Source organism: Trachinotus anak, unplaced genomic scaffold (genome assembly GCF_046630095.1).
Source record: "Trachinotus anak isolate AG129_WGS33_773 ecotype Australia unplaced genomic scaffold, CSIRO_AGI_Tana_v1 ptg000005l, whole genome shotgun sequence".
In the NCBI taxonomy this organism is placed as follows: Eukaryota; Metazoa; Chordata; class Actinopteri; order Carangiformes; family Carangidae; genus Trachinotus; species Trachinotus anak.
The window spans coordinates 17,155,811-17,180,548 of NW_027273856.1; the positions used below are offsets into that span (position 1 = coordinate 17,155,811).

The window sequence follows — 24,738 nt, forward strand, 5'->3', positions numbered from 1 at the left end:
TGTCTGTGTGATCATTTCTTCTGCCAGAAACATCCTCTTTGTCCGTTCTTTAAAAAAAACTTTATTACAAATGAACAACAAAAGTTCAGTCTTTACATCTATGCACAGATTTTGCCTCTAGAGAAAATGTTGTTCTAGCATTTACAGTAACTATACAAGTAAGGACACATTTAGCAGGAGAACCTATTGACAATTTGACTAATTGAAGGGCCCTATCTATTCAAACTGTAGTGGTGTGTTCAGACAGAAAAGAGTGAAATGGAGCTGTACGTTCACCCTGAGCAACGACTGTGTGAGTATGTTTGTGTTCAGCTCAGCCTCGACTCAATGTTCTGTTATTTCTGTTGTTTCCATCCAGTGTCTTTCTCCTTTTTACTTTCTCCTCTGTACATTTACGTCACAGTTTCATAAAGGACTCGTACAGTTTTGGCTCAAGTTGAAACATTTTCCAATTGTGTCTTCGCCTCACTTTGCTGCTCTGGACGAAGTCACACGTTTCCTCTGTAAACAATCACACATCTCTAAACTTCTCACTCTGTCTGAACACACAGTCGTAAGGCAGGAGTTTGGATTCAGCTTTTTCCCTGTATTTCAGCCCTTTCATTTAAAACCACAGATCCAGACATTTTCCCCTCATAACGTTACAAACATTGATCCCCAGGTACAACGCAGTACCTCACTATTAAAGACAGTTTTTAAAATGAGTCACCATCAGGACCAGGAAACCAATCCTAAACTGGACTAAAATCATTCTGAGCTTCAATTTTTGGGATCAACCAGTAGGCCAGGTAAAGCTGAGAGGACACTTTAAGGCAAAAATCCACATCCTCAGTTGTTGGTTCCCTAAACTTCAAGCCAATGTGTTTTTTCATGTGGAGTTTTAAATCAGGAGTGAAAACATCTGCCTTTATAAACAGAGGTTTTCACAGGTGAAGTTCCCAGAATTTTTGACATGAAACTGAAAAATAATTGTGACATCAGAAGCTGAAGAGATGCAAAATCGGTAAAAAGTAAAATCTAAAAAAAGTTGAATCTTAAAAAAAAAAAAAAAAAAAAAAAAAAAACCCTGCTTCCACCTTCCTCTGTGCAAAAGCAGAGAAGGCTCATAATGTCGTCCATCGTTCACAGCCTGCTCAGTCCTTTATACAAACAAGTACAGTTCAAGCAGAAACCATCCAGGGCAGCGCGACAGCGTCACGTCGTGTTCTGGCTCAGTAGTTTAGGTCCAGCAGTGAAGCTGTGTCACCTTCCACTTCAGACGTCAACATCAGGACGACAAATTCTGCTGTAGTTTTGTAAATTGGACACAAATCATTTGAACTTGAGTTTCTGGGATCAGTTTGTGGTTCAGGTAAAGCTGCGAGAACATGTTAAGGCATCAGTCCGCTCGGCCCTCGTCAAACTAACGTCCACAGTAAACTGAAGCAGCATAGTGGTGCTGCAGCTCTGGATCCCACAGCGGCTGCTACTCTGCATCAAACTATCTGGATCCTCACACATTCTTCATCTTTCTGGAAAGAGGCAGAAAATCCTCTTCTTCGCGAGTCACCGGGAGAAGAAGGGGTCACAGTTCAGGCTGTCGCTCCGTCCTCCTCCAGGACTCTGTGGATCCCGTTTCCAGGGACGCTGAGAACAGCTGGGGTGGCGCTGCTCAGGTCTCTGATGCTGCTGTGCCGCGACTGGCTCTCCAGTCTCTGGGTGGAGCCATGTCGCGATAGGCTGTCCAGGCGATTGGTGCTGCAGTGTCTGGACTGTGATTGGTCGTTGAGGCGAGGCATGCTGCCGTAGGGTAGTCGGTCATCTGCGGCGCGGAAACTGGAGGCGGTGTATCTGTGATGGAGAGAACAATCAGCTGCAGGTGTGAAACTTTCTGTAGAGTTCATTAAAATGTGTGGAGCTGAAGACTCACCTGCCGTCTCTGGAGCGGTGCAGGCTGCCATGGTAACTACTCATCTTGGAGCGTGCACTGCGGACCGAGCCGGCCCGGCTGGTGCTGGCACTGGGCGGCTCATCCAGCATGGCCAGGTGGGTAGAGGAGGCGTGGGTGGAGGTCCCTTGGGTGGACGTGCCCCTTGACTTCCTCACAATGGGCGTGTTGGGGTCCCTAAAGAGCAGCTGGGCGAAGTCGGGCTCCTGGAGCACCTGTCGGCTCTCGTTGACCATCCCACTGCAGCAGGGGAAGGAGGAGGGCAAGGAGGGGGTGGAGGAGGAGGAGAAGGGGAGTGGAGGCAGGGAGGGCAGGGAGAGACGCAGGAGGGTGGGGAGGGAGAGGGGGAAGGTAGTGGGGTGGTGGGTGTGGTAGAAGAGGATGGAGGAGTGTGTGGAGCAGGCAGTGGGAGAGGGGGTTAATGCTCTGAGTTTGGAGGGGAGGGGGGTGAGTGCAGAGAAGGGCCTGTGTTCACCAACAAGCCACACACATCTACATGTCTACACGCACGCACGCACGCACACACACACACACACACACACACACACTTGTACTTCTATCTTTGTGAGGACACTCATTGACATAATGCATTCCCTAGCCCCTTACCCTAACCTTAACCAGCCAAAATGTCCTCACTTTCCCAAAATGTCCTCACTCTGTTATTAAAATACTTTTTTTGGTCCTTACTGTGTAGCAAGTACAAATACACACACACACACACAGCAGAGTACCACTACACTCAGACTGAGATAAATGTCACAGACTCTGGGTTCATTTAGCTCAAACTCCAGGATGATGCTTGTTCCCATGACAACATGTAGCAGCATTTCTACATCTACAGCACAGAGCCCAAGTATCTGACAGTTACACACATGATGTGTTGTGGTCCTCAGTTTATCAGCTTGTTTTCCTGTGTGCTCTCACTTACGTACCATCTCTGGTAGATCTTTACCTTCACTGAGGAGGCTTCCCCTGTGTCTGTCTGTCAGCAAAAAAACTTGTTGGAGGGGCGGAGCATGGGCCAGAGAAGAACCCTTTACATTCTGGGACAGATCTGGATCATTTACTGTGAACCTGAGTTATTTTCCCTGAAGAGCGGTGTATGTTGTTAGACACTGACGCGCTCTGAGTTTCAGTTTGCTTTGTTTTTGAGTCTCATTATCTTCTTCACTCCTCGTATCGACAAACAAACTCCACCTCAGTCAGCTCTGAGCCATGTGAGCTCTTCATTTCATGAACTAACGTTGACGCAACACAGCTGCATCAGAAACATTAAGTGGCTAAGTGTCTAATTACTTTTGATCCCTTGTAATTTGGGTGCTATGTGATAAAGGGCAGCATCTCCCACACTGTTTCTTCAGTATTGATGTGTTTATATACAGTCTATGGTATTGACATAAACTTTTTTATAAATATTCACTGAGCTTCTTTGCTTCCTTCTAACCCTGTGTCTTAGAAATAATTCATATTCAACTAATTTGTAGGAGCTAATACATTTTGAGGCAAATGTTTCCTTACAATCTTTTCTCATGCAACACAACATCTGCTTGTAGCAGGCGCAGCAGCGTTGCTCCTTTGTCATGGTTGTGTTTAGGCACCAACATCACTTTGAGGTTAGAGAAAGGTTGTGGTCTTGTTTAAATATTGAAAGAGTGAACAAGCATAAGACAAGAAGTGAACCTTATTAAGAATTAATCACAACCACAACCTTCCTCTGACTTTAACCAAAGTGCTTTTGTTGCATAAAACTACACAAAGGACTCAGGACACCAACAACAACATAACATGTCCTACACTTTAACATACAAGGCAGCAGTTACACTTTGCTTCATCATGTAACAAGTTATCAATGTGACTTTGATGAGAAGAGGTTTTTGTATCTGAAGTGACACGACTTTCATTCTGAGCTGGCTCTTCACTGCAGGTTTCATGACACGGTGTCAATATACTAAAAAAATGAAACCAGAGATGAACCTGACAGACAGTGGAGATTAGGTTTTTAGAAGCTCTGTGGAAGTAAAAACGCCATGATGTTTTTATATGAAAAGTCAAATTTCTACAAGTTAACAGTATTTTTGGATTAGTTTTACTTGTATGTTAATATAAAGTTGTTAATGACAGAAAAGTAGATGATTTTTATTGTCATTATGTTTCTATAAGCTGCTTAAATTAGATGTGCGATTCCCAGCAGTGTGTGAGCCTGCAGCCTGCAGAAAGGTGGTCTATTAGAATAAGCTCTGAGAATAAAAATCCACTGGTCTTTTTTTGTCTAATTATCACTACAAAGAGATGAAAAGCTCTGCATTCTGCTTGAGTTAAAAATACTGGGATAAAATTATGTAACAAACCTTTTAAAGATGTTTTAAAGATAGTTTGTTTCTAAAATATTTAGCATCATGTATTTAAACCAACTCCTATGAAGCTGAGCTGAGTGTGCAGCCTGACAACACAACCAGTGTGCTTAAAGTATGTACAACACAATGAGACAACACAACCAGTGTGCTTAAAGTACGTACTCTTTGCGTCTCTTGCCGTGGAAGAAGCTGGCCCACTCAAAGCAGGTCTTCTTACTGCCCACCCAGAACACAGAGGGGATTCCCACAATCAGCATCATCAGGTACTTGATGAGGAACAAGACCAGGTCAGGACGACTGGTGCTCTCCACCTACACACGCACGCACGCACACACACACGCACACACACACACACAGAGGTGGGGACAACAAAACAAAAGAGGGAAAATACATCAATGTGAGGAAGGGGAAGGTAGAGAGACAGAATAAGAGAGTTTAATACACCCACATATGGCCTGAACGAAGGTGTGTGTGTGTGTGTGTGTGTGTGTGTGTGTATATAACGCAGACTTAGCAGGGGAGAACTGACTTGCAGTGGTTGCAGAGTTAATTCCTATTTGAACTCTCAGACTTTCTCTTTGCTGATGTGAAGGAGGGGTCTGCAGCATTAGACACACATTACCACAGGTGTGTTACCAACAAAAACCCGACACAGAAATACAAAACAACACAGTGTGATAACTCCTGCCGGTCCTGTGTGCAAACATCAGCATGTATGAACTACTACAGGTTCCCGCCTGCTGATTCCCAGTGTAAAGTCTTCACACATCATCACTGACAACAGAAGAGCAGCTGGAGGCATAAACAGCACAGCAGCCAACACAGTCCTCCAGCTCTGACTCTATCTATCTTCTCTCTGTGTCCTGCTGACTTCTTCCTTTTCCATCACGTCTCTCTTACATGATCACTCTACGATAACAGAGAAAGTTTCTGATGACTGATACTGACTATATATATATATATATATATATATATATATATATATATATATATATATATATATATATATATATATATATATATATATATATATATATATATATATATATATATATATATGTATTTTGTGCTGATATTCAGTATTTATTGGGAGAACACCCTGATTAATGTGATTTAATTAATGGAAAATTACAGTAAAAATATTATTTTAGAGGTCTCATATTTTACACTTTTCCAGTGTTTATTTGAAGTGTTGATATCCATGAGAGGATATATTTGTGGTTTGAAGGACTAAAAACCATGTAAATGTACTCAATGTAGTTTCAGATCTCTTCTCTCTGGAGCTCTAGTAACAACAGGTCAGTCAGGGCAGTAACTGCTTTGTTGTGACATCACAAAGTTACAGAAGTCCTGACAGCTGGTTTTAAGGCTCAGTTTCTGTATACAGGCTGTATTTCTCTGTGGACTGAGGCTTTGATACTTTCACAGTATTAATATTGAACCAAGACCTGCTGTATAATCAGAAACACATGGACATTTACGTTTATACAATATGGGGCCTTTAAGGCTTAAAATATATTGAAAAATGTTATGAATATTGTGTATTGTTCTCTCTCTCTCTCTCTCTCTCTCTCTCTCTCTCTCTCTCTCTCTCTCTCTCTCTCTCTCTCTCTCTCTCTCTCTCTCTCTCTCTCTCTCTCTCTCTCTCTCTCTCTCTCTCTCTCTCTCTCTCTCTCTCTCTCTCTCTCTCTCACACACACACACACACACACACACGTTCACTCATGCAGTCACACACAGATGTAGTCATGATGGCCTCATTATGAGTGGGCCAGGCAGAGAGCCCCGAGGCTCAGCCATCCACAGATACACTCATTACTGCACAGAGATAAGAGACTGGATGACTACAGCCAACATCCTCATTACAGACTGTAAGTCAGAGACCTCGTCTACACAGCAGCTCCAAGCTCCAGCATCAGTCAGAGGCCCCAACAGTCTGATGTGGTTTTTATAGCTTTGCCTAAAATTAGTTTTAAGACTGAAAATGCAGCTTTGTCTTGACCGTGACCAATCTCATGAGGTTAGTGTCAGTCGTCAACCTGTGTGTGTGTGTGTGTGTGTGTGTGTGTGTATCACTCAGGAGCTGTTCATCAGGAGAGGTCTGGGCCTCAGGGAGGGCTTTTAAGATAAATATAGTAAGGCACTTTGAGTCTAAGCTCTCTATTGATGCATGTTATGGACTTTGTGTGTGTGTGTGTGTGAATACAAACGCGTGCTTTCATGAACAGTCGGGTTGGGGGTGGGATGGAAAGTTGAATCTTTGTGTGATTGTGCACCTAGAGGCCTGTCTTCAGTGCACTGTTGTATCTTTTCGAACAGCACAGTGCTCAGCTGTGCACAACATGCAGCGTGTGTTCAGATGTGCTGGAACTATGATGTGGGGCAGCTTGACCCCAGCGACCCGGCCCTCTCCCTGCAGAATCACGCTGGATTACTGCACTGCTCTTACACAATGCAGTGTTTACGTGACAGATTAAGAGCAGGACTCTGCAGCACAATGCATCTGATTTTAGTCCCACTCATTGCTCCTGCCTTTCTTCCCACAGCTGTAGCTCAGTTTTATCACTGCACAGGCAGATATCAGGTTGCCAACGACTCAGGTTATTTCTACAGGCAAAATTAACTGTGTTCAACTGTGTCTTGCGCTGCAAAGAAATAAAAATAAATGCTAACAAATCACCCATTATACAATTAGTCTAAACAGTAACAGTTAAGTCAGTGCAGTGAGATCCAGATTAAGTCAGAAAATACCAGAGGCAATTCAATAATGGATGCTTCTGCTACTGAAACTGAGTCCCTCTTAAGGTCGGACTTGGACTCATCAAAAAAACACATACACACAAGGAAAGGACTTTGCACCACAGCACACATACATAACTCCTTTACTCTACCGCAGTCAAAATCCACTGCAAACATGGAGGGGTAAGGGCGGATGTGCAAAGGCAGCGGCTCACATGGGAGGCGATACCTGGCTGCAAGGAGCAGAGAACAACAGATGAAGAGAGCTGTGTGAATTATTAACAGCTCTATGAGATGAGCTGCAGCATGTGTACTGATGCTGGAGGCCACTGCAGCTCTGTGAAGCAACTCAGCTACTGAAGACGAGCACCGTGGTTTATGTTGGGCAGTCACTGTGTTTACATACACACAGTATCTGGTCATATTTGGGACACTGTCTCACTGAGTATCTGCTCTGTTACGTCTCTGTGTGCAAACACATCTGGCAGTTATCAGCTCTCTCCAGCTGTTACCTCCTGCTCCGTCTTCTAGCTTCCTTGCAAACGTCCCAGTTGTTCATTTAATGTGGAAAAACATCTGCTAACTGTCAGTGAACGAATGCATCAGTATCTCAGCTACTCTCAGTACCACCCAGTGATCATATCTGGGTTTCTGAAATTGTAGCAAGCATTCTTCTGTGTTTTCTGGATTATGGATATTATACTCTCAACCACCATCACCAAAATTTAGTAATGCAGTAATTAGAAGCACACCAATATCCTGTTCACACGTGCAATGTGTAGATGTTTTGCAACAAATTAATCACATTTCCTGTTAATCTAATTTATCTCAAAAAGGAGATATTTGTGTGTCATCAGTCTCTACACCGTGTATTTGTTATAAAGAGGAGGGTAAGTTATGATGCTACCAGCAGGTGACAGAATATGCAGACAAGCTAAGCTATTATCAGCCTGTAACAATGAAACTATCAATATACTCTACATGTTTAACTTGTAACATTTTCAGATTTCATGAAAACCTCAACGTGCAGGTACCAACTTGTATTGGGAATTATTTATGCAGACCAGAACAAGCTGCAAATAATAAATTATTTATGTTCAAATACAGTGCACTGCTCCTTTAATAAACCAGAGTCAGATGTATCACCTGGTAGGGACAGGGGATGTGGTAGTCTCTGCACCTCTCCTGCACCCAGGTCGTTTCCCAGATGGCTCTGTAGCTGTTCTCGTACAGGTAGCAGGCCAGAACAGTCAGCAGGGGGACCAGGTAGAGCACGGAGAACACACCGATACGAATCATGAACTTGACCAGCTTCTCCTGGTTCTCCTTCTCCAACGGGATCTCCATGCGGACTCGGTTTAGTGCTGCTATGCCTGCCAGGAGCAATGCCACACCAACCTACAACAACCCGGGAGAGGGAGGTTAAACATCAGGACTGACAGTTTGTGTCTGCTAGCAAACATGTTATTCTATTTATTCAGGGAGTGAAATCGGGAAAAATTAGAAAACTGCCTCCACGAAAGGTGCCTACATTATGTAGAAATATAGAGAGTGATATAGGCCTACACATAATAAGCCCAGAGAGAGAAAAGTGTGTCTGCAGTACTCTATCATACTCTTCCTCACCACTACGTCCAGTCCCAGTGGGACCAGCAGGAACCAACGAAGTGCTGTCAAGTTGTAGATTCCCACGAAGCAAACGCCGCTGACGCTGTCTCCCTCAATCTTGTTCATGGCCAGCAGAGTGATGGTGAGGACACCAGGGATGCCCCAGGCACAGGCGTGAAAGAGGAGAGCCTTCTTCTCTATAGCCTCACTGCCCCACTTGGGAACAGCAGCCAGGAACCAGGTGATGGTCAGAATGACCCACCAGACGCTGCCGGCCATGGTGAAGAAATACAGCACCATGAAGAGAAGAGTGCAGGCCTGAGACAGAGAAAAAAACAACAAGATGTAAGATTATCATCAGTGTGTAAACAGAAGAAAACCAGACAAGAAAACAAAGTAAAGGGCAGACTTTCTGACCTTATTATGGGAGCCTTGAGTCACGGTCGAAGCCCTAAACCTCCCTGGACTTGCTGCGTTACAGGAAACCCTGTCCTCCAGCAGAAACCCCAGGAAGAACACCAGGGACACCATCATGTAGCACACAGCGTAAAATATAATCGGGCGCTCTGGGTAACGGAATCGAGAGACGTCGATGAGAAAAGTCAGGAAGGTGAAAAGCGTGGCAGACAGGCAGACGATGGACACCACCCCGATGAAGTAGCGGGCGAACATCAGCTCCTCCCGTGTGAAGTACATGTTGGGACAGGGGGGCGAGCAGTCCCGAACCCCCATGAAAGAGTAGCCGAGCTCGGGGTCGATCTTGAGCTCACGTGGACACCAGAAGCCATAGTCCCTCTGGACGGAGATGGGGGATTCAGTCGTGTCTGAGCTGGACAGAAGGTCTACGGGACGGGGGTAGGACTCGTCACAGTCTGGGAACCTGGGAGACGAGGACGATGATGTCAGGTTACACAAACTGCCAGCATGATGTTATTGCCAATGAGCTTCAGAGGGAATCTGTAGCTTTCAGATTAATGAATCTGTTTTCTAGCTTCCAGGCACCTGGTGATTACATGTCACATCAGTGCAGGAGGAAGGAGGAGAAATTCAACTTGCACAGACTTGAAACTTGTCTCTGATGAATTCTAATGAGCATTTCGTGTTTTTATTTCCATTGTTACATCATCACTGGGCTGAACTCATCTTTTTAAAGTTTTCTTTGGGTATTTTTGTCATTACTAAACAGACAAATAATATAAAAAGCTGAGAGAAGACGAGGACAGACAGATGAGGGATGACATGAAACTGTCACCAGCAAGACTTGAATGTTGCACTTTTTTAACCTCAGTCCTCATATTTTAGTCATGCGCTTCCTTAGCTGAGTCTCTGAAATCAGTTCTTTTTTTTTTTTTTGGTATTTATTCTTTATTAATTATTCTATTACTTTCTTTTATATATATCCTTTCTTATCTGTATTGTGATTAGTCAGTTTTAATTTGTTGGTTTGTCATTTCTGGTTTAGTATTTGTTGGTGTCTGGGTATGAATTCTAAGCATTTCTGTGTTTATGTTAATCTGTTGCCTGGAGTTAACAGGGTAGACATCCAGTAAAATCTTGTTCTGTTCCTGACTGATATTTATTTATTTCTTTTAATGAAAAAAAAAAAAAAAAAGAAAAAAAAAAAGAAAAGAAAATCCACATTCATTCACCATTTGTCTTCCAGGTTTCATTTGTGACAACTCACACATGCAATGTTGTTTTTGGTTAAATAGTTCTCAGGACTCAAACGCTGTGTTGGACTGGTCTGTTCACTTTGTTGCTGCTGATGTTTCCAATTTGATAGCTGACTGAATCAATTATCTGGTCACAAAACTAGTTTCCTCTCTGGGACAACAAAGTTTCAAATAAATGTTCAGTGGAGTCCAGAAGTCTGAGACCACTTTCCCATAATGGGAACATTTGGACTCGATTGTATTTGAGTCAGCCAATTCTCAGCACATAAACACAACACAAAGATCACAACTACAATCTAACATCATAAAAGCTGAATGTTCCATTTGATTGATCACCTGTTTCAAGTTTTACACCAACAGATTTTAATTTGGATGCCATACAGCACTTTATTGGTGCAACAGATCATCCTGATGAGATTAATGATTTTGATCTTTTCTCACCACCACACTCGACTAATAGAAACATGGTATTCTTCTAACCCTCCTCTATTCTGTTGTCATGAAAAGTTACTTTTTTAAACACTTGCTGATCTAATGCTTTATTATTACTCTTCCCACAAAAGGAAGATCTTCTTAAATTCCTAATGCAGCAGGGTTGTTCCTGCCAAAATTAATCCAGGGGAAAAGAATTATCACTGTTGTAACAACCTGTTGCAGTCCATCTCCTCCGGCCAGCTGACGCCAAACATGTCCATTAGTTTGTAGCAGTCGCTCTTCGCCTGCAGACAGATGCGGCGACAGGGCAGAGTCATTCGCCCGTACTCTGTGCACACCGGAGCATAGAGCGCGCAGAGGAACATCCTGAGCTCCGGAGAGCACTGCAGGTTCACCATGGGATGGAACGGCTGCAGGCAGAGACAGAGAGAGAGACAGACACAGACTTTTAGTGTATGAGCATATCACACATCAAAGCATCTCTTTTATTTGAAACAGTTTTGTACGACCACAGTGTTACTCCAGCCCAACACAATGTGAAGCTCAGAGAATCAGTGGAGCATGTCGTCTGACACTTTATGGGGATGAGTCCATAAAAACAACTCTGGCCTCTTTTCTAATAATCCCCTCCACCCCAATAATTTCGGATCCCCCCTCCTCCTCCATCTCCGTTCTCCTCCCTCCCTCCAACCTTCAGATAGGAGGAGCACTACATGCTGGCCAACCCCCACCAGTACACACACACACACACACACACACAGACACACACAGGGCTGCTTCTGCTGCTGACAGGGTCTTTGTGTTAAAAGGAGGACCACGCTGTGACTGACTGACACACTGTAGAAACGTGCATACACTCACACAAACACATAAGCCAAAGTACCAACGGAAGTATATTATTTACATGCTAACACACCCACGCACCAGCACAATAATGGTCTCACACATATAAATTGAGCCAAGAGGCGGTGTGAGTGCAGGAAGCATCTGTGGGGCACGTTGTTAATATGCAAATAGCTAAGGGAGAGTGGGAGTGTGTGTGTGTGTGTGTGTGTGTGAGAGAATGAGTGGGAAAGCATATATACAAATCCATGTATCCAAGAGCATGGTAACATGTCTCTGTATGCATGTATTTGCATATACCTCCGTGTCATTGTGTGTGTGTGTTACAGAGAGGCCTCCAGCCACACCCAAGTCCATCAGACAAACGCTACCCATCCTCCCCCAAAATTTAAAGACAGAGGTCTGTATGACAGACAGGGACAGGGAGGGGGAAGGGAAGGGTGGGGAGGGGAGGGGTGAGAAGAGGACATGCAGGGGGCAATTTGTCCCAGTGTTTCTTAGAGGGGTGGATATTAAAGAGGACAGGTCACTGTGGCTTAAACATGACAAAAATTTAGTGTCTTCAGTGTAAATTCAGAGGAGAGAGGTACATGTCCACTATTAACTGCTGTTTGTTGGACGAAGTGTGTTGGCGATATCCCTAAAGTCTGACTAAATAGGACAAAACTTAGCTCTCTGTATGTTTCCTGACACTTTAAGAGAGCTATTGTTGAACTAATGAGGCCATTCTGCCACATTCAAAAGCTGCTACACTGACAGAGTCAAAGGAGGAGCAGCTGGGCTACACATTGTAGTTTATACAGAAACATATAAGGCTGAGTTTACACAGATCACTCAGTCTTTGTTCTTTCCTGCCCCAGATGTGAGCATAAAGAATACAACACATCTGAGTCACATCCCAAGAATTCTCAAGATCAGATTCTTAAAAAAATGAAACATAAAAAGAAAATTAGAGGCCGCTTTTATATGACTTAAAAGAACGATGAAACAGTTCATTCCTTTAATCCTACATTTAATACAGTGCACAGCCTTAGAAAAGAAACATGTCTGCAGCATATTTCTGTCCTGCATTTCCCACCTCAGAATGCAGCAATGAACCGGTGATCATCTGATCTTAATTATTTGCTTCCTTCACTTCAATCAGATTTGAACGGACTATTGCTACATGTCTCTACCATATGTCTACAACATTGATCCCCTCGCCTGCCACCCACATGTGATGTCTTTATGTAAAAAGGATTATAATGGGTGTTAGGCTTGGCTCTCAAAGCACAAAGCACCCACATCCATGCAGCTTTTGTCATTGCCTTGTTCATATACATTTTTTCTGCAAGAGGATCTTCAGCTGCCTTGGAAGAGACAGAGAGTGATCATGATACAGACAGTGGGTGCTCAGACCGGTTAGTCATGTCCACTGTGAGGGATCAGGGATGGGTGGGTGTTGACAAGGATTTATGATTACACGTGGAATCCATAACGAGTAATCATATCCTCTCTAACGTGCAGAGGATCCGTTTTACTGACTTGCACGCCTGTCATAACAGAGATTTATCAACTATTCGATCGTGTAATTTCTCGACAAATGGAGTCATCACGTTTCACTGGGCACCACTGTACGATGACACAATGACATGAGCACGCTCTGAGCCACAATTATCTATGAAGCATAAAGACAACTGCTATGAGAGTGATCCACCTTGAGCTGGGTCTATTACCGCACATGGACACCGTCAATCACAATCCCTCTGTTTAATGTGCTCCAACAGTACAGGCATCCTGCTCTGCGACCTTAGAGTCTTAAATTTAAGTTTTATTATCACTGGATCTCACATTTATCCCCAAAGCCAAAGCATAAAGAGGACAAATTTGTTAATTTTTTACACTTAACACATGATTTTTTTTTAGATATTTGGAGAGAGCAGTCCAACGTCACAAAACCATTTTGTTCTGTAGCTGGCAGGACTGACTGCCTCCAGTTTTACTGGGGCTGCAAGTAACAGTTATTCTTTATATTGATTAATATACCAGGTATTTTTTTTCATTTATGGATTATTCATTCATTTATGGTCCATAAAATGACAAAAATAGTGACATCACAATTTTACAAAACCCAAGCTGACATATTCAACTGTCTTGTCATGTCTGACTGACAGTCCAAACCCAAAGATATTCGGTTTAATATCATAGAAAATTAAGAAAACTGGCAAATATCCATGTTTGAGTAGATGGAAACACAGTTTTGGAATTTCTGCTTTAAAAAATTGAAAAATCATACAACAACCCATGTAATGATCCATCAGTCATTTACAAACTGAAATAAAAATAGTTTACAAAACCTGCACAAGCACCTTTATGAAAGCTTTCACTGAACACTCATAGTGGTGCATAGTGAAAAACCAGAAAACCTCCAAGTAGCATGAGCAGAGTCACCTTGGCCAAACAGATCAAGAACACAACACTTGAACAACTACAGTAACACAAACTTCATCAACACAAACAGACACCGGTGGGATCCTGTGAATCCACAGCTATTTAAAAGCATTAGGTCTTGATACAACTATTAGGAACTGATACAACTATTATAAAGACACCATTCATAAAGACGCCTTCTTAAATTAAACACCTTCAGACTATTACATTACAGCTGCTGTCAGGCAGAACAAGGTCAAGGAAACGGAGAATGCTGTTAGACAGTCTCTGGAGAAGTAACACACAAAAGAACACAATCCTGTGGATCACCCCACCCTGCCAGCAGTGTGAAAAAGGTGCTACTGTACTGATCATCCTCGCTGTGACTCCGTTTGCGTACTGCTGCCACTGTGCACTGGTGTGATATGTATGACTTCTTCCGCAGTGCTCTGTCAGCGTGAGCGTTGCGTCTTTGCTCTTCTACACTGTTTGATTCCCGCAGGCTACTGATATGCTCCATATAACACAATGTACTGCACTGTACAGGACGACAAACTGAGATGCCATGGGAAACGGTTGAGTAAATATATAGGCTACAAGAAGTGATTCTCTACTGCAGGAAAAAAAAAGCTCAGCTTCCTTTCATATTCATGCCTCTTTCTATTCATCATACTTCCCATTTTTCTATTTATATACTCCTCCATCATCCATCCCTCTCCTACCCCTCCTCCATCTCTTCAGTATCTCCATTCAGCCATTTTATGACAGTCAACCCATCATGGGAGCCAGTGTGGGCAGGACTGATCTAGTGGTGGATGGGTCATATGGCTGGTTGCTGCTTTACCCACACAGTCAGTAGCCCAAACAATTTCAAACACCAACATCTTGAGACCCTGCGGAGGCTCTGCGTTCTCCACGGGGACTCCATGTTAATGGCCACACTGGAAACAGCTGGTGAACCACCGGTCCGATGAATGGCCAGGGGTTTGTCGTGGTGCTTTCCACCCCAGAGCCAGCCATGTAAGGAGAATCAAGCGTGTAATACACAACTCTGTCGAATGGTGCTGGGCCTGGGGGGCGGTATGCTAATGTAATTTCAGCTTCGATCCCGCTGCTACAGTCATTACGTATTCATGGGAGTTTGTTAGGGGATTTTTGATCTCTGAAAATGTGGAATAATATGCCACTCTGGAAATAGCAGGCTCACACACAGTCAGACATGCCCATTAGAGAAGCAGTGGATTCTGGGCCTGCAAAAGAAGGCCAACAAACATTTCCACACAGGGGGGGGTAAATGTTGTGATAAGTGCTGGTTTGTTTTGCACAGTTTTTAAAGACATATTAACACATTTAAACACAAGTGTTTTCAAAATAGGAAAGGAATAGATTATGTATTCTGTATAGTGTTTCATGAGAGCTCTGACAGCTTAAATGTTTAAAATACTCAAAACCAAAATGTTTGACTGACGCAAAACACAAGTACAAGATATAGCATAAAGGACAAAAGAGAAATACTAGTAAATGGCACAAAAGTCAAGACATGTGGAAGAAAAAAACCAAAGGAAATGAACAACAACAAAGCCAAAGTCAGACTATTCTATTCTAAATTTGAAGCTGACATATTTTCCCAGTAAGTCATGACAGTGTAACAGTGAGCCCACATGAACAACACCAGGACCCTGAAACTAAAGCAGTGAAACTTCATTCATTCATTCATTGTCCATAGCGCTTATACTTACAGGGAAATGGAGGCGCTGGAGCTAATCCCAGCAGACAGTTTGCGAGGACGGGGTACACCCTGGACAGGCCACCAGTCTATCACAGGGCTGTGATATGTCAAAATGTTGTCAGTGAAATAGGCCCCTCGACGATGCTGAGCCTATCTCAGCCTATCTGCTAAAGATATGATTTTGTTGTGTACGGTACAGTTAAATGTAGTTGTGCGTGCACACTGTTGCGTCCCACAGATATAAATCATCTGTGATTAAATAACAAACATCAGAGGTGCTCTGAGACTGAAAACCACTGGTCTGAGTAATTACTACAATCTTTCACAAACTGAAATGAGAAAAAAAAACTTGGGATATATTATTTCAAGTGATTATTCATGCAGTTCATTGTGGTGAACTTTGCATATTTCTGCACATTTCTGTTGAGTGAAAACATCTAATCTTTGAAGAACTAGGCCACAGCCTTGACCTTAGTTTCACCTCCATGCAGTTTTGAGATTAACCAGCATCAAGACTGTCATATTAATTATTAATACGGCCTAGTCCTATGAAGTGCATCCAAATGTGGCTGTATGAACCTCCCTAATGCTAAAGTAATTAGTTTTTAATAAAAGGCTCTGAGACAGCTGTTAGGATGCTGTGACTGATGAATCGCTGACAAAGAAGCCCACCATGGCCAACTGGTCTGTGTTGATCTGCTCTCTTATACACACCTCCCAGTCACCTCTCTTCCCATCATCCCCCTTTCTTCCCTCAGCCCCTTTCCCTCCTCCTTTTTCTCTCCCTCTCTCCCCCCTTTATCCTCCTCTGCTGCCATTCCAATTCTCCAAATTTCCAAGCTCAGCGCCATGGCGACGAGTGATGCATCACCAGGGAGGAGGAGGAGGAGGAGGAAGAGGGAGGAGAGCAGGGTTCGAGGAGGTCAGGGTGTGGGGCGAAGGGGACCACCTCCCGGGAGGCAAGAAAGCCTCTACTCCCTTTGTTAACAGCACAATTGGGACTGTTTCCTGGGCAACGGGTGAGCCCTGCGTAGGGGGAGGGGGAGGACAAAAGAGGTGGGTGAGGGGGGTTGAGAGGGTGGAGGAGAGAGGGAGAGAGAGAGAGAGAGGAGGGATGGGTCGACAGAGTCAGCCGTGTCATTCACCGCTAAGAAAGTGTTTGAAAACCTTGTGCTCTGACAGTGTGTAATGTCTACACACTCACACACGGACACACACACACACACAGCAAGGTTGTTGTGGACCAGCGACTTGCTCTCTGGATGTTCTTCTCATTCACTCCACAGCCAATAAACACGGTGTTGGACATTAAATAAAACAACAGGCTCTTTTATAGCCTGGGTCACGCTGGGTAGGATTTATCAGACCATGTTGTGTCTGCATTTGTGTGTGTGCGTATGTGTTTGTGTGTGTGTGTGTGTGCCTTGCTGGGATACATCTTTACTAGCAAACACAATAAGCAAGTTAAATGGTGCACTTTTTAGTTCACTGCAGCATGTTTTAACAGACTTGCAGCCACTGCACAGCTTTATCAGCATTTTTGAGAAACTCACTCTCTCACACACACACACACACACACACACACACACCTCTCCTTTACAAATCCATTCAAACAGCATGGGTGGAGGATCTAGGTTATTCTAAACAGCAGATGTAACACGACACAGTTTATCTGGACGTGTTGTAAACCTGAGACAAGAGGCTGAGTTAACGACCTGAAAGGAGGAGGAAATGAGTGGAAGTGGGACTGAGCAGATTAAAAACAGACCATTGATTAGTCTTTGTGTCACTGCACACCCTTCACACAAAACAAAGCGTGACAAAGACCATGAAGCTGAAATCAAGATGAGGGAGAAACGGGCAGAGTAACCTGGTCATCATCTTTGATTTCCACCATAGTGACAAAGACCTCCCTCTGTATTTCCCCAGGAAAACGTTCATGTGGCTTTTTTATCTTGCAGCCATTAAAAATGATTTGCTGCCTTGGCTGTGACTTCCTGTAAACACACCCTCTTATCAGTCTAATTCAATTAACATCTTCAGTTGGCCCTGACCCTCGCTTTCCCCATCTGTCCTTGAAGAAACGGTCAAACAATCCTTGTTCTCCTTATATGACTCCGTTCTTTCTGAAAACCACCTCCATCACCCTATCTTTCCTTTTTTCCTGCTAAATATCTGAGAAGGATACCAAAAGACAAAAGGAGACAATTCTCCTTTTAACATGTGTAATGTTTTGGCTATTGCATTTATAATGGTGCGCTTTGGTCCGAGTCTAAGGAAACAGTTTCTACACATTACACTTCTTCTACAATAAAGTAAATACAGTAAGTAAAGGCCACAATACAAAGTTTCCAAACTACAATAACACAATTTTTTTGTTGCAATGATTCCCTCAAAATAGGGTTGAACAATATGCAAAAAAAAAAAAAAAAAAAATTCCTATTGCGATTATTTTGGCAGATATTGGTATTTTGCGATACAAGTCACAATTTTGGTTGGAATGATTTTTTTTGCATTTCATGTTCACTGAAAAAAATCTAAAAATGCTGATGTGATTTTTGTTGGTTCTTGTGCACACACAAGCATGGTCCCTTATGTCTGGGGCATTTCTGTAGCACCACAACACTTATGGTGCTGCAGTTTGGTAATTGCACTTGGACGTATTGCAATTTCAGTGAATTGTGCAGCCCTATTTCAAAATGTATCACTTAGAACTTTTTCAGCAGAATATATAAATCCAGTAAATCCGTTTGGATAGTGTGGTTTGCGGCACATTACTCACACATCAAAATCTGTTATTACACATGAGCCAACCTCAGATGAAAAATGGTAATGTTTAATATTTAATATTTCTAAAACTACTGGACAGTAGTTTTAGAAATATTAAGACAAATCCAAAACTGAGGACGCTGCTGTACACCCATCCTGTAGCTACACTGTGCATCCATCTCTAAAGAAGGGGATTTTAGCCCTTTTCTTTTTTTCTTTTTGTAATGCCAGTCAAATCCGCCACGCTCCCACTTATCTTATGAGTGTGGCACAGTATCATTGTGCCACAGAAATAGCTGATTCCCAGCCCTGAGGCCGCTGTCCCACTTCAGCAGTGAGGTCATTCTACGGTCAGCAATGACTGACTGAGCGAGGATGAGCACCGAAACAGAAAATCCTGTTTTTAGAAATCACCTTGTTTGTGGTGTCTCCTCCAGACAGCCACAGAAAACGCATCAGTGCAAAACCTGAAACAAACCTGCTTTTTTGTTTGTTCCTATTAATGTGCACATTTCTGATTCACCAGTCATCTGTTCATCTGCAGCAGTTTTAGAAATTCTTATATCAGAAGAAAAAGAAAATGTGAAGTTTATAAAAATATAATGATATAAATTGTGTCCACTTTCCCAAAAGACAAAAACCTTGAAAAGACCTTGAAAGGCGAGACATGAAGAAAGAAATCCAGAAAGACACCGCTTCAGGGGGGTTTAGACAAAAACTCCAAGAACGGCAGGCGTTGGTTCTCGTCCAACTCCCTGTTTCTTCACGGTGCGGGGCATTCATCATTATTATCATGGCTATTCAGCGGAGCTAATTCCCTTTAAAATCAACTGTCAATTCTCATTTGGCTGCCCTCAACATCTTATAGGCTTTGAATTCTCCCATGAACTGGATCTAGGGCAAGTTATCTGGAAAACAAGAGCTAAAGAGAGGCGCAGTCTCCGTTATTTGGAACCTATTCGGTGTCCATGTGTTTTTCCAACAAGCATTTTTTGAGCACTAAAAGAGACTTAATTGTAGATCCATGACCAATCAAAGTGAACACCGTCTAACACAGAAGTGCTTCTCTCTGTTCACTGCAACCCACACATTGTGATGAGGTGTGAAAAGCGAACCTGGCCTCAAAACAACACTGCACTGGGTTAATAACAGCTTGGTCAAGAGCACATGCACCAATCAGATCTGCATATTAATATCCATCAAAAATCACACTATGAAGCTCTTATACAGACACACCAGAGTGAGTAAACTCCAGCGACGAGAGGGAATATTTCAACAAGGACAAGAAAGGAGGTGAGTATGTGCAGGCAGACAGGCGGGAGAGGTGGAGGGTGTTTGCATCTTTTTCACATTTGAGTGCAGCTGTAGTGTCGTGCGATTTTTGATGTGATGCTGCATGCTCCCACAGCCAGGCAGGGCATGTTAAGAGGTTACATAACCCTGGATTTTTGTGCCAAACAGCTCCGCCCACTCTCCATCTCTCTCCATCTCTCTTACTCTGTGTAGTCAATACTGAGCACTGCACAGTGGAGAAGGCACAGATGGTCGGCAGGGCTCCGCACATCAACATCCCATCCTCGCTGTGCCATGGCAGGGCGGGGCGCGGTCAAAGGGTAAAAGTGACAGAGGGAACGGGAGCCAATGGGAGCATAATGCTGAGGATGGATAAACTGAGATAAATATAGATGGACTGATATGCACACACATAGGCGGATAGTTCGGTCAACAGAGCATCCAATCTAATGTTTTGGTGCAGTCTGGCCAGTAATTGCTCGATAGATTGAGCTTCCAGAGAGATCAGCCTACATAAAGGATGGGATTAACTTAACGAGGTGATGCATCTGCTCCATGATTGTGTTTAAATGCCTAACTCCACATTTCAGAGGGATAACACAGCCGTAACAGTCAGATGCTGTTGCTGGTAATCTATAGATTATCTAAGAAGTAGAAACAATAAAACACAGACTAAACACTGGAATCTGAGCATTAATCCATCAGATGAACCAAACTGAAACAAAGTTTGGTATCCTCAATGCCAGACTGAGTTGACAAACTGTTATGTAAAATGGGTTTGGTTCACAACAACTGACATGAAGAGTCCCTACACGTTGTGGTAAATCGCACTGCCCGTCAACACGCCAGATGTGAGGCCAGAAACCGTTTTAGGACAAGATACCCTGTTAAATCAGTGGCGTTTAATAATGTACTGTTCTCGTGGCCCCCAGGGACAAATATTAAAACTTAATTTTCTGCTTAATGTTTTGGTAATACACTCCCAGTCCCTGGAGCTAGAGCAGCCAAATTAAAGTGGGCTAGCACTTTGATATTACCAACTCTCAGCACATACCCAGTTAGCCTTGGTGATAGCTATCTAGGCTGCTGATGACCATGGGGCAGGCAGTGCAGCAGACACACTGAACCACTTATTCAACACGTGAGGAAAACTTATTACTTCACAATCACAATCACTAATCACTTTCACAAACCCCTGTCCTGACCGGTGATATATATATATATACACAACACATGTATGTGTCTGCAGATGTCTTTTACTTCTGTACAGCTACAGCAGCTTGTATTACAATAGAGGAAAGGACTGAAGTGACCAGGGAAAAATGAGCAGTAAAGGTCAGACACAGGAAGAGGTTAGGAGGGAGAATGAGAGGGGAAAAAAAGGTCAAATTGTTTAAAAAAAAAAAAAAAAAAAAAAAAAGAGAGAGAGTGAGACAGAGAGACAGAGAGAAGAAAACATGCAAATTCAAAGGAAAATCCCTGTTTATTTCACGTTGCCATATTTCCCATAAATGTTGCTACTCTTGCTCTCTGGGTGATGCTAAGTTTGCACTCACTGCCTCTGTTGGAGGACTTGCACAAAACAACATACAACATATCGGGGAAAACTGTGCAGACATCCTACAGCCTAACAAACAAACAAATATACATGGCCTGTAATAGCCATAAAGGCTGAGTGCATAGAGGTCTACAATTGCAAACGAAGACTGGTGGACACTTTTAAATAAAATTTAAATTACTTTTTAAAACAATGGTGATACGAACATTTCACAGAGAGGACCATAAAATCATTTTATGGTCCTCTCTGTGAAATGTTATATATGACCCAAACATAAAATTACATCTCTCAAAATATGATTTGTAATAATCAAAATTATTGCTTTGTTTGTGTGCACAAATGAGTAACACAATTCCATCAATTTAGGGAGTAGGCTAAAATCAACAGACACCAGATGGTTTTAAATTTGTACTTTGTACTTTGAACAAATATCTGCTACTCATGTTCATTAATTTTCTGGCCACTAACTGATTGACTAATTGACAAATTGTTTCAGCCGTAGAATGGATCAGAAGATAAAACCACAGAAAAGGTCAGCAATAGGGACAAAGTGAAAAGCAAACTGAGAAAATAAATATGAGAAAAGGACACACAGGAAAAAAATATACTCTATTTCACATATAAACCTTATTATCCCATTAGTGTTTGGAGGAAACAGGCTTACACTTTTCAATGGCACACTATAATTCTGAATGACCTGGCAGGCAATAATATGAAAATTGCTCAAACTAGAAATGAAGAGACTATGTAATAGAAATTCATAAAAAATTAAATCACTTAAAATTTGATTAAGTAGAATTTAACAAATTACATCAGACAGTTAGAAGCCCATTGGATACAGGCCATTACCCATTTGCGTCCACAATCCATAGTATAGTAGAATAGTAGAGGTGGTAATAAATAAACACAAATAGGTTAAAACCCATACTTTTCAGATATTTTTAGCTGTTACCATGACTAGGTCAAAGGCCTTGCAATAATATGTTATATTTGATATTTTATTTTCCTTGCAATAAACTGTACATTTTAAATCAAACTGTTTTTATTTTTTTGTATACTAGTATATTAAAAGTCGCAATGTGTCCGCTGAATAGGTGTGGTGGATCACAAAGCTGCTAATGCACCAGAAATTGTTTCATAGACCCAGGTTTCAGTGATTCCCATTGTGGTCTAATCATGCCGCAAAAGGTTTTTCCAGCCTAGCAAGACTAAAACACAGATTTCTGTCCCTTAAAATTCAGTATTGGTTATAAGCACAGATTATCAGCAAATATCTGTACTACCCGTAACAGTGTACTGTACCTCCATGGCGAGAGCGGCGGTCTGCTGGTCATAATGGTTCAGTATGTTGGGCATGAAGGTGGCGTTGTAGGGCAGTCCCTGACACATGCGCAGGGTGATGGGCTCACAGGTGAAGAGACTGTGGCTCCCGGCTGCTGCATCCATGGGGATGGCAACGCAAACCGTCAGCATGGATACCGACAGCACCCACAGGAGATCCATGACTGATCCGTACAGAAGGGGAGAAGGAAGATCCAAGGGACGGCTGGTTAGGACGAGGGGTTGAGCCTTGATAGCATCTGGCTCATTCACCAGGAAGGGGAAATCAGAAACCTTTAAGGACTGTCTGGTAGTCTCTTCCTCCTCTTCAGATCACAGAGAAGCAGCCTGGGTTGGGCAGCACAATCCCACACGGCCATGACTGAAACTGGCTGCATCCATCACTGTGGCCATTCTGGCAGGAGCGTGTCATAAAACCTCCATCACCTGGGAGATGTTGTGGTCCTTTAAGATGCTGCACTGTGGCCAAATGGCTAACACTCCTCCCACTCCCGCCTCGAAGGACAGCGATGATGCTTCCGAGAAATATTGATGACAAAGATGGTGATGATGTTCAGTCTGACACCTTAAAAAAAAAAAAACCCACAAAATTTCAAATATATACATTTGCTGAAATCCTTTAAGGTCAACATTAGCAGGTCATGCTATACCTATAGGCAAACCAGATATTACCTTATTTTTACAAGAAGATTAGACAAATTACAGGCTGCATAGGGAAAACACACAAAAGAGGTAATTGCTTTTTAGGTCACCAACTGTGGTGGTGGATCATGTGGATGAATTATAACATTAGCAGCATTAATTAACAACAATATATCACAATCAGAGTTAAAAATAAATAAAAATACAGCAAAAATGAACAAGTACAGAAAAGATCCAAACCAGTGCTATATTTAAATATATAATTACAGCTTTTTGTGTTAGTTTGTTGAAGTGACTTATTATAATTTGTATTATTATCTCTGGTATTGATGTGTTTGTAATTGTGTAATTTGTAGACTGGCCAGGACTGTTGTTTTTTTTTTTTCCTTTTTTTTAATTTAGCATTTTTCATGACATTTGCATGCCAGTACACACCCATAACAACCAAACACCTTTCCATTCGCTGACACGCAAAACATTAACACAATACTTTCTTGGACACTTGTCTCGACTCAGAACAAATGTCAAACAAGCCCGGGTGTATCTTTAAGGCGGTTTATCCTTCACGCGGTGTTCGTGCGGCAGTCAGCCTACCTGTGCGCCGCCACTGACGGGCTGCTCCGAGAGCTCCTCGCCGGACATTCACAGATCAACTGCTCCTCAGAAATCAGAGTGTATCTAACTGAGGTTACCGGGAGGCTGGTCGCGGCCGTGTCTCTGCCCACTGTGACGGGCTCACAGCGGACAAACCGCTGAGTTGGACCGGTAGAAACGTCAGGCTACGCGGCGGAGACAAAAGATGACGGTTACTTCATCCCAACTGATAGTAACCGCGGCATATGTAACGCAGCCCGCACCGCGCCGGGCGGCGGCGGAGGGGGCTGCTCGTTAGAAACGCTCCGGTTTGAAGCGTAAGAGAAACTGGTTCAATTAACGGCAACTTTACCTGGCTGCTGGGCCGGAAATTCACGTGTAGCAGCGGGGTCTCCGCCGGTCCTCCACTTGGTAACAATGAGTGAATGTCCCTCCAGCAGCAGCAGCCTCCTCTCCTCTCCCCCCGTCCTCCGCCCCCTCGCTCCCTCCTCTCTGCCCTGCGTCAAGCCCGCGAAATTCTAAAAATGGCTTCCAATCAAAACCGTCAAACTAAAAGCCTCTGCAACAAACTGAAACGCCTGCGTCCATGAAAATATGAAGAGACTAAAAACATCACATTTTATCAAGAAAAACGTTAAAGTAACAAATGAAACGAGACCCAGCACAGTAAATTACTGTCTGTAAATTAAATATTCAGTGAGTCAGTTTTATTTTTTTACTATATTCCCACCCTTCTCACAGAAAAAGAAAAAACGTCAGTCTATTCATGTTTATTTATTTTACAAACAACAATTTTAATGTTGTGACTACAATTAAAAATACTA

At 42.8% G+C, this 24,738-nt stretch overlaps 1 protein-coding gene across 2 annotated transcripts; it reads right to left on the bottom strand.

Moving 5' to 3' along the window:
* Positions 1-37: 37 nt before the first annotated feature.
* Positions 38-24,410, bottom strand: fzd3a (frizzled class receptor 3a). 2 transcript variants are annotated; one of them, XM_071478631.1, is made up of 9 exons: positions 24,267-24,410; positions 22,640-23,243; positions 10,950-11,146; positions 9,046-9,508; positions 8,647-8,946; positions 8,167-8,418; positions 4,444-4,592; positions 1,910-2,167; positions 38-1,830 (listed from the first exon to the last, which is right to left on the bottom strand). In XM_071478631.1, exons 2-9 carry the CDS (start codon positions 22,838-22,840, stop codon positions 1,572-1,574), a joined length of 2,079 nt encoding a protein of 692 aa, XP_071334732.1. In that variant the 5' UTR covers positions 22,841-23,243; positions 24,267-24,410; the 3' UTR covers positions 38-1,571. The 2 variants fall into 2 exon arrangements, with proteins under 2 accessions (XP_071334732.1, XP_071334733.1); XM_071478632.1 differs by lacking the exon at positions 24,267-24,410 and adding an exon at positions 23,915-24,170.
* Between the last annotated feature and the right edge of the window lie 328 nt (positions 24,411-24,738).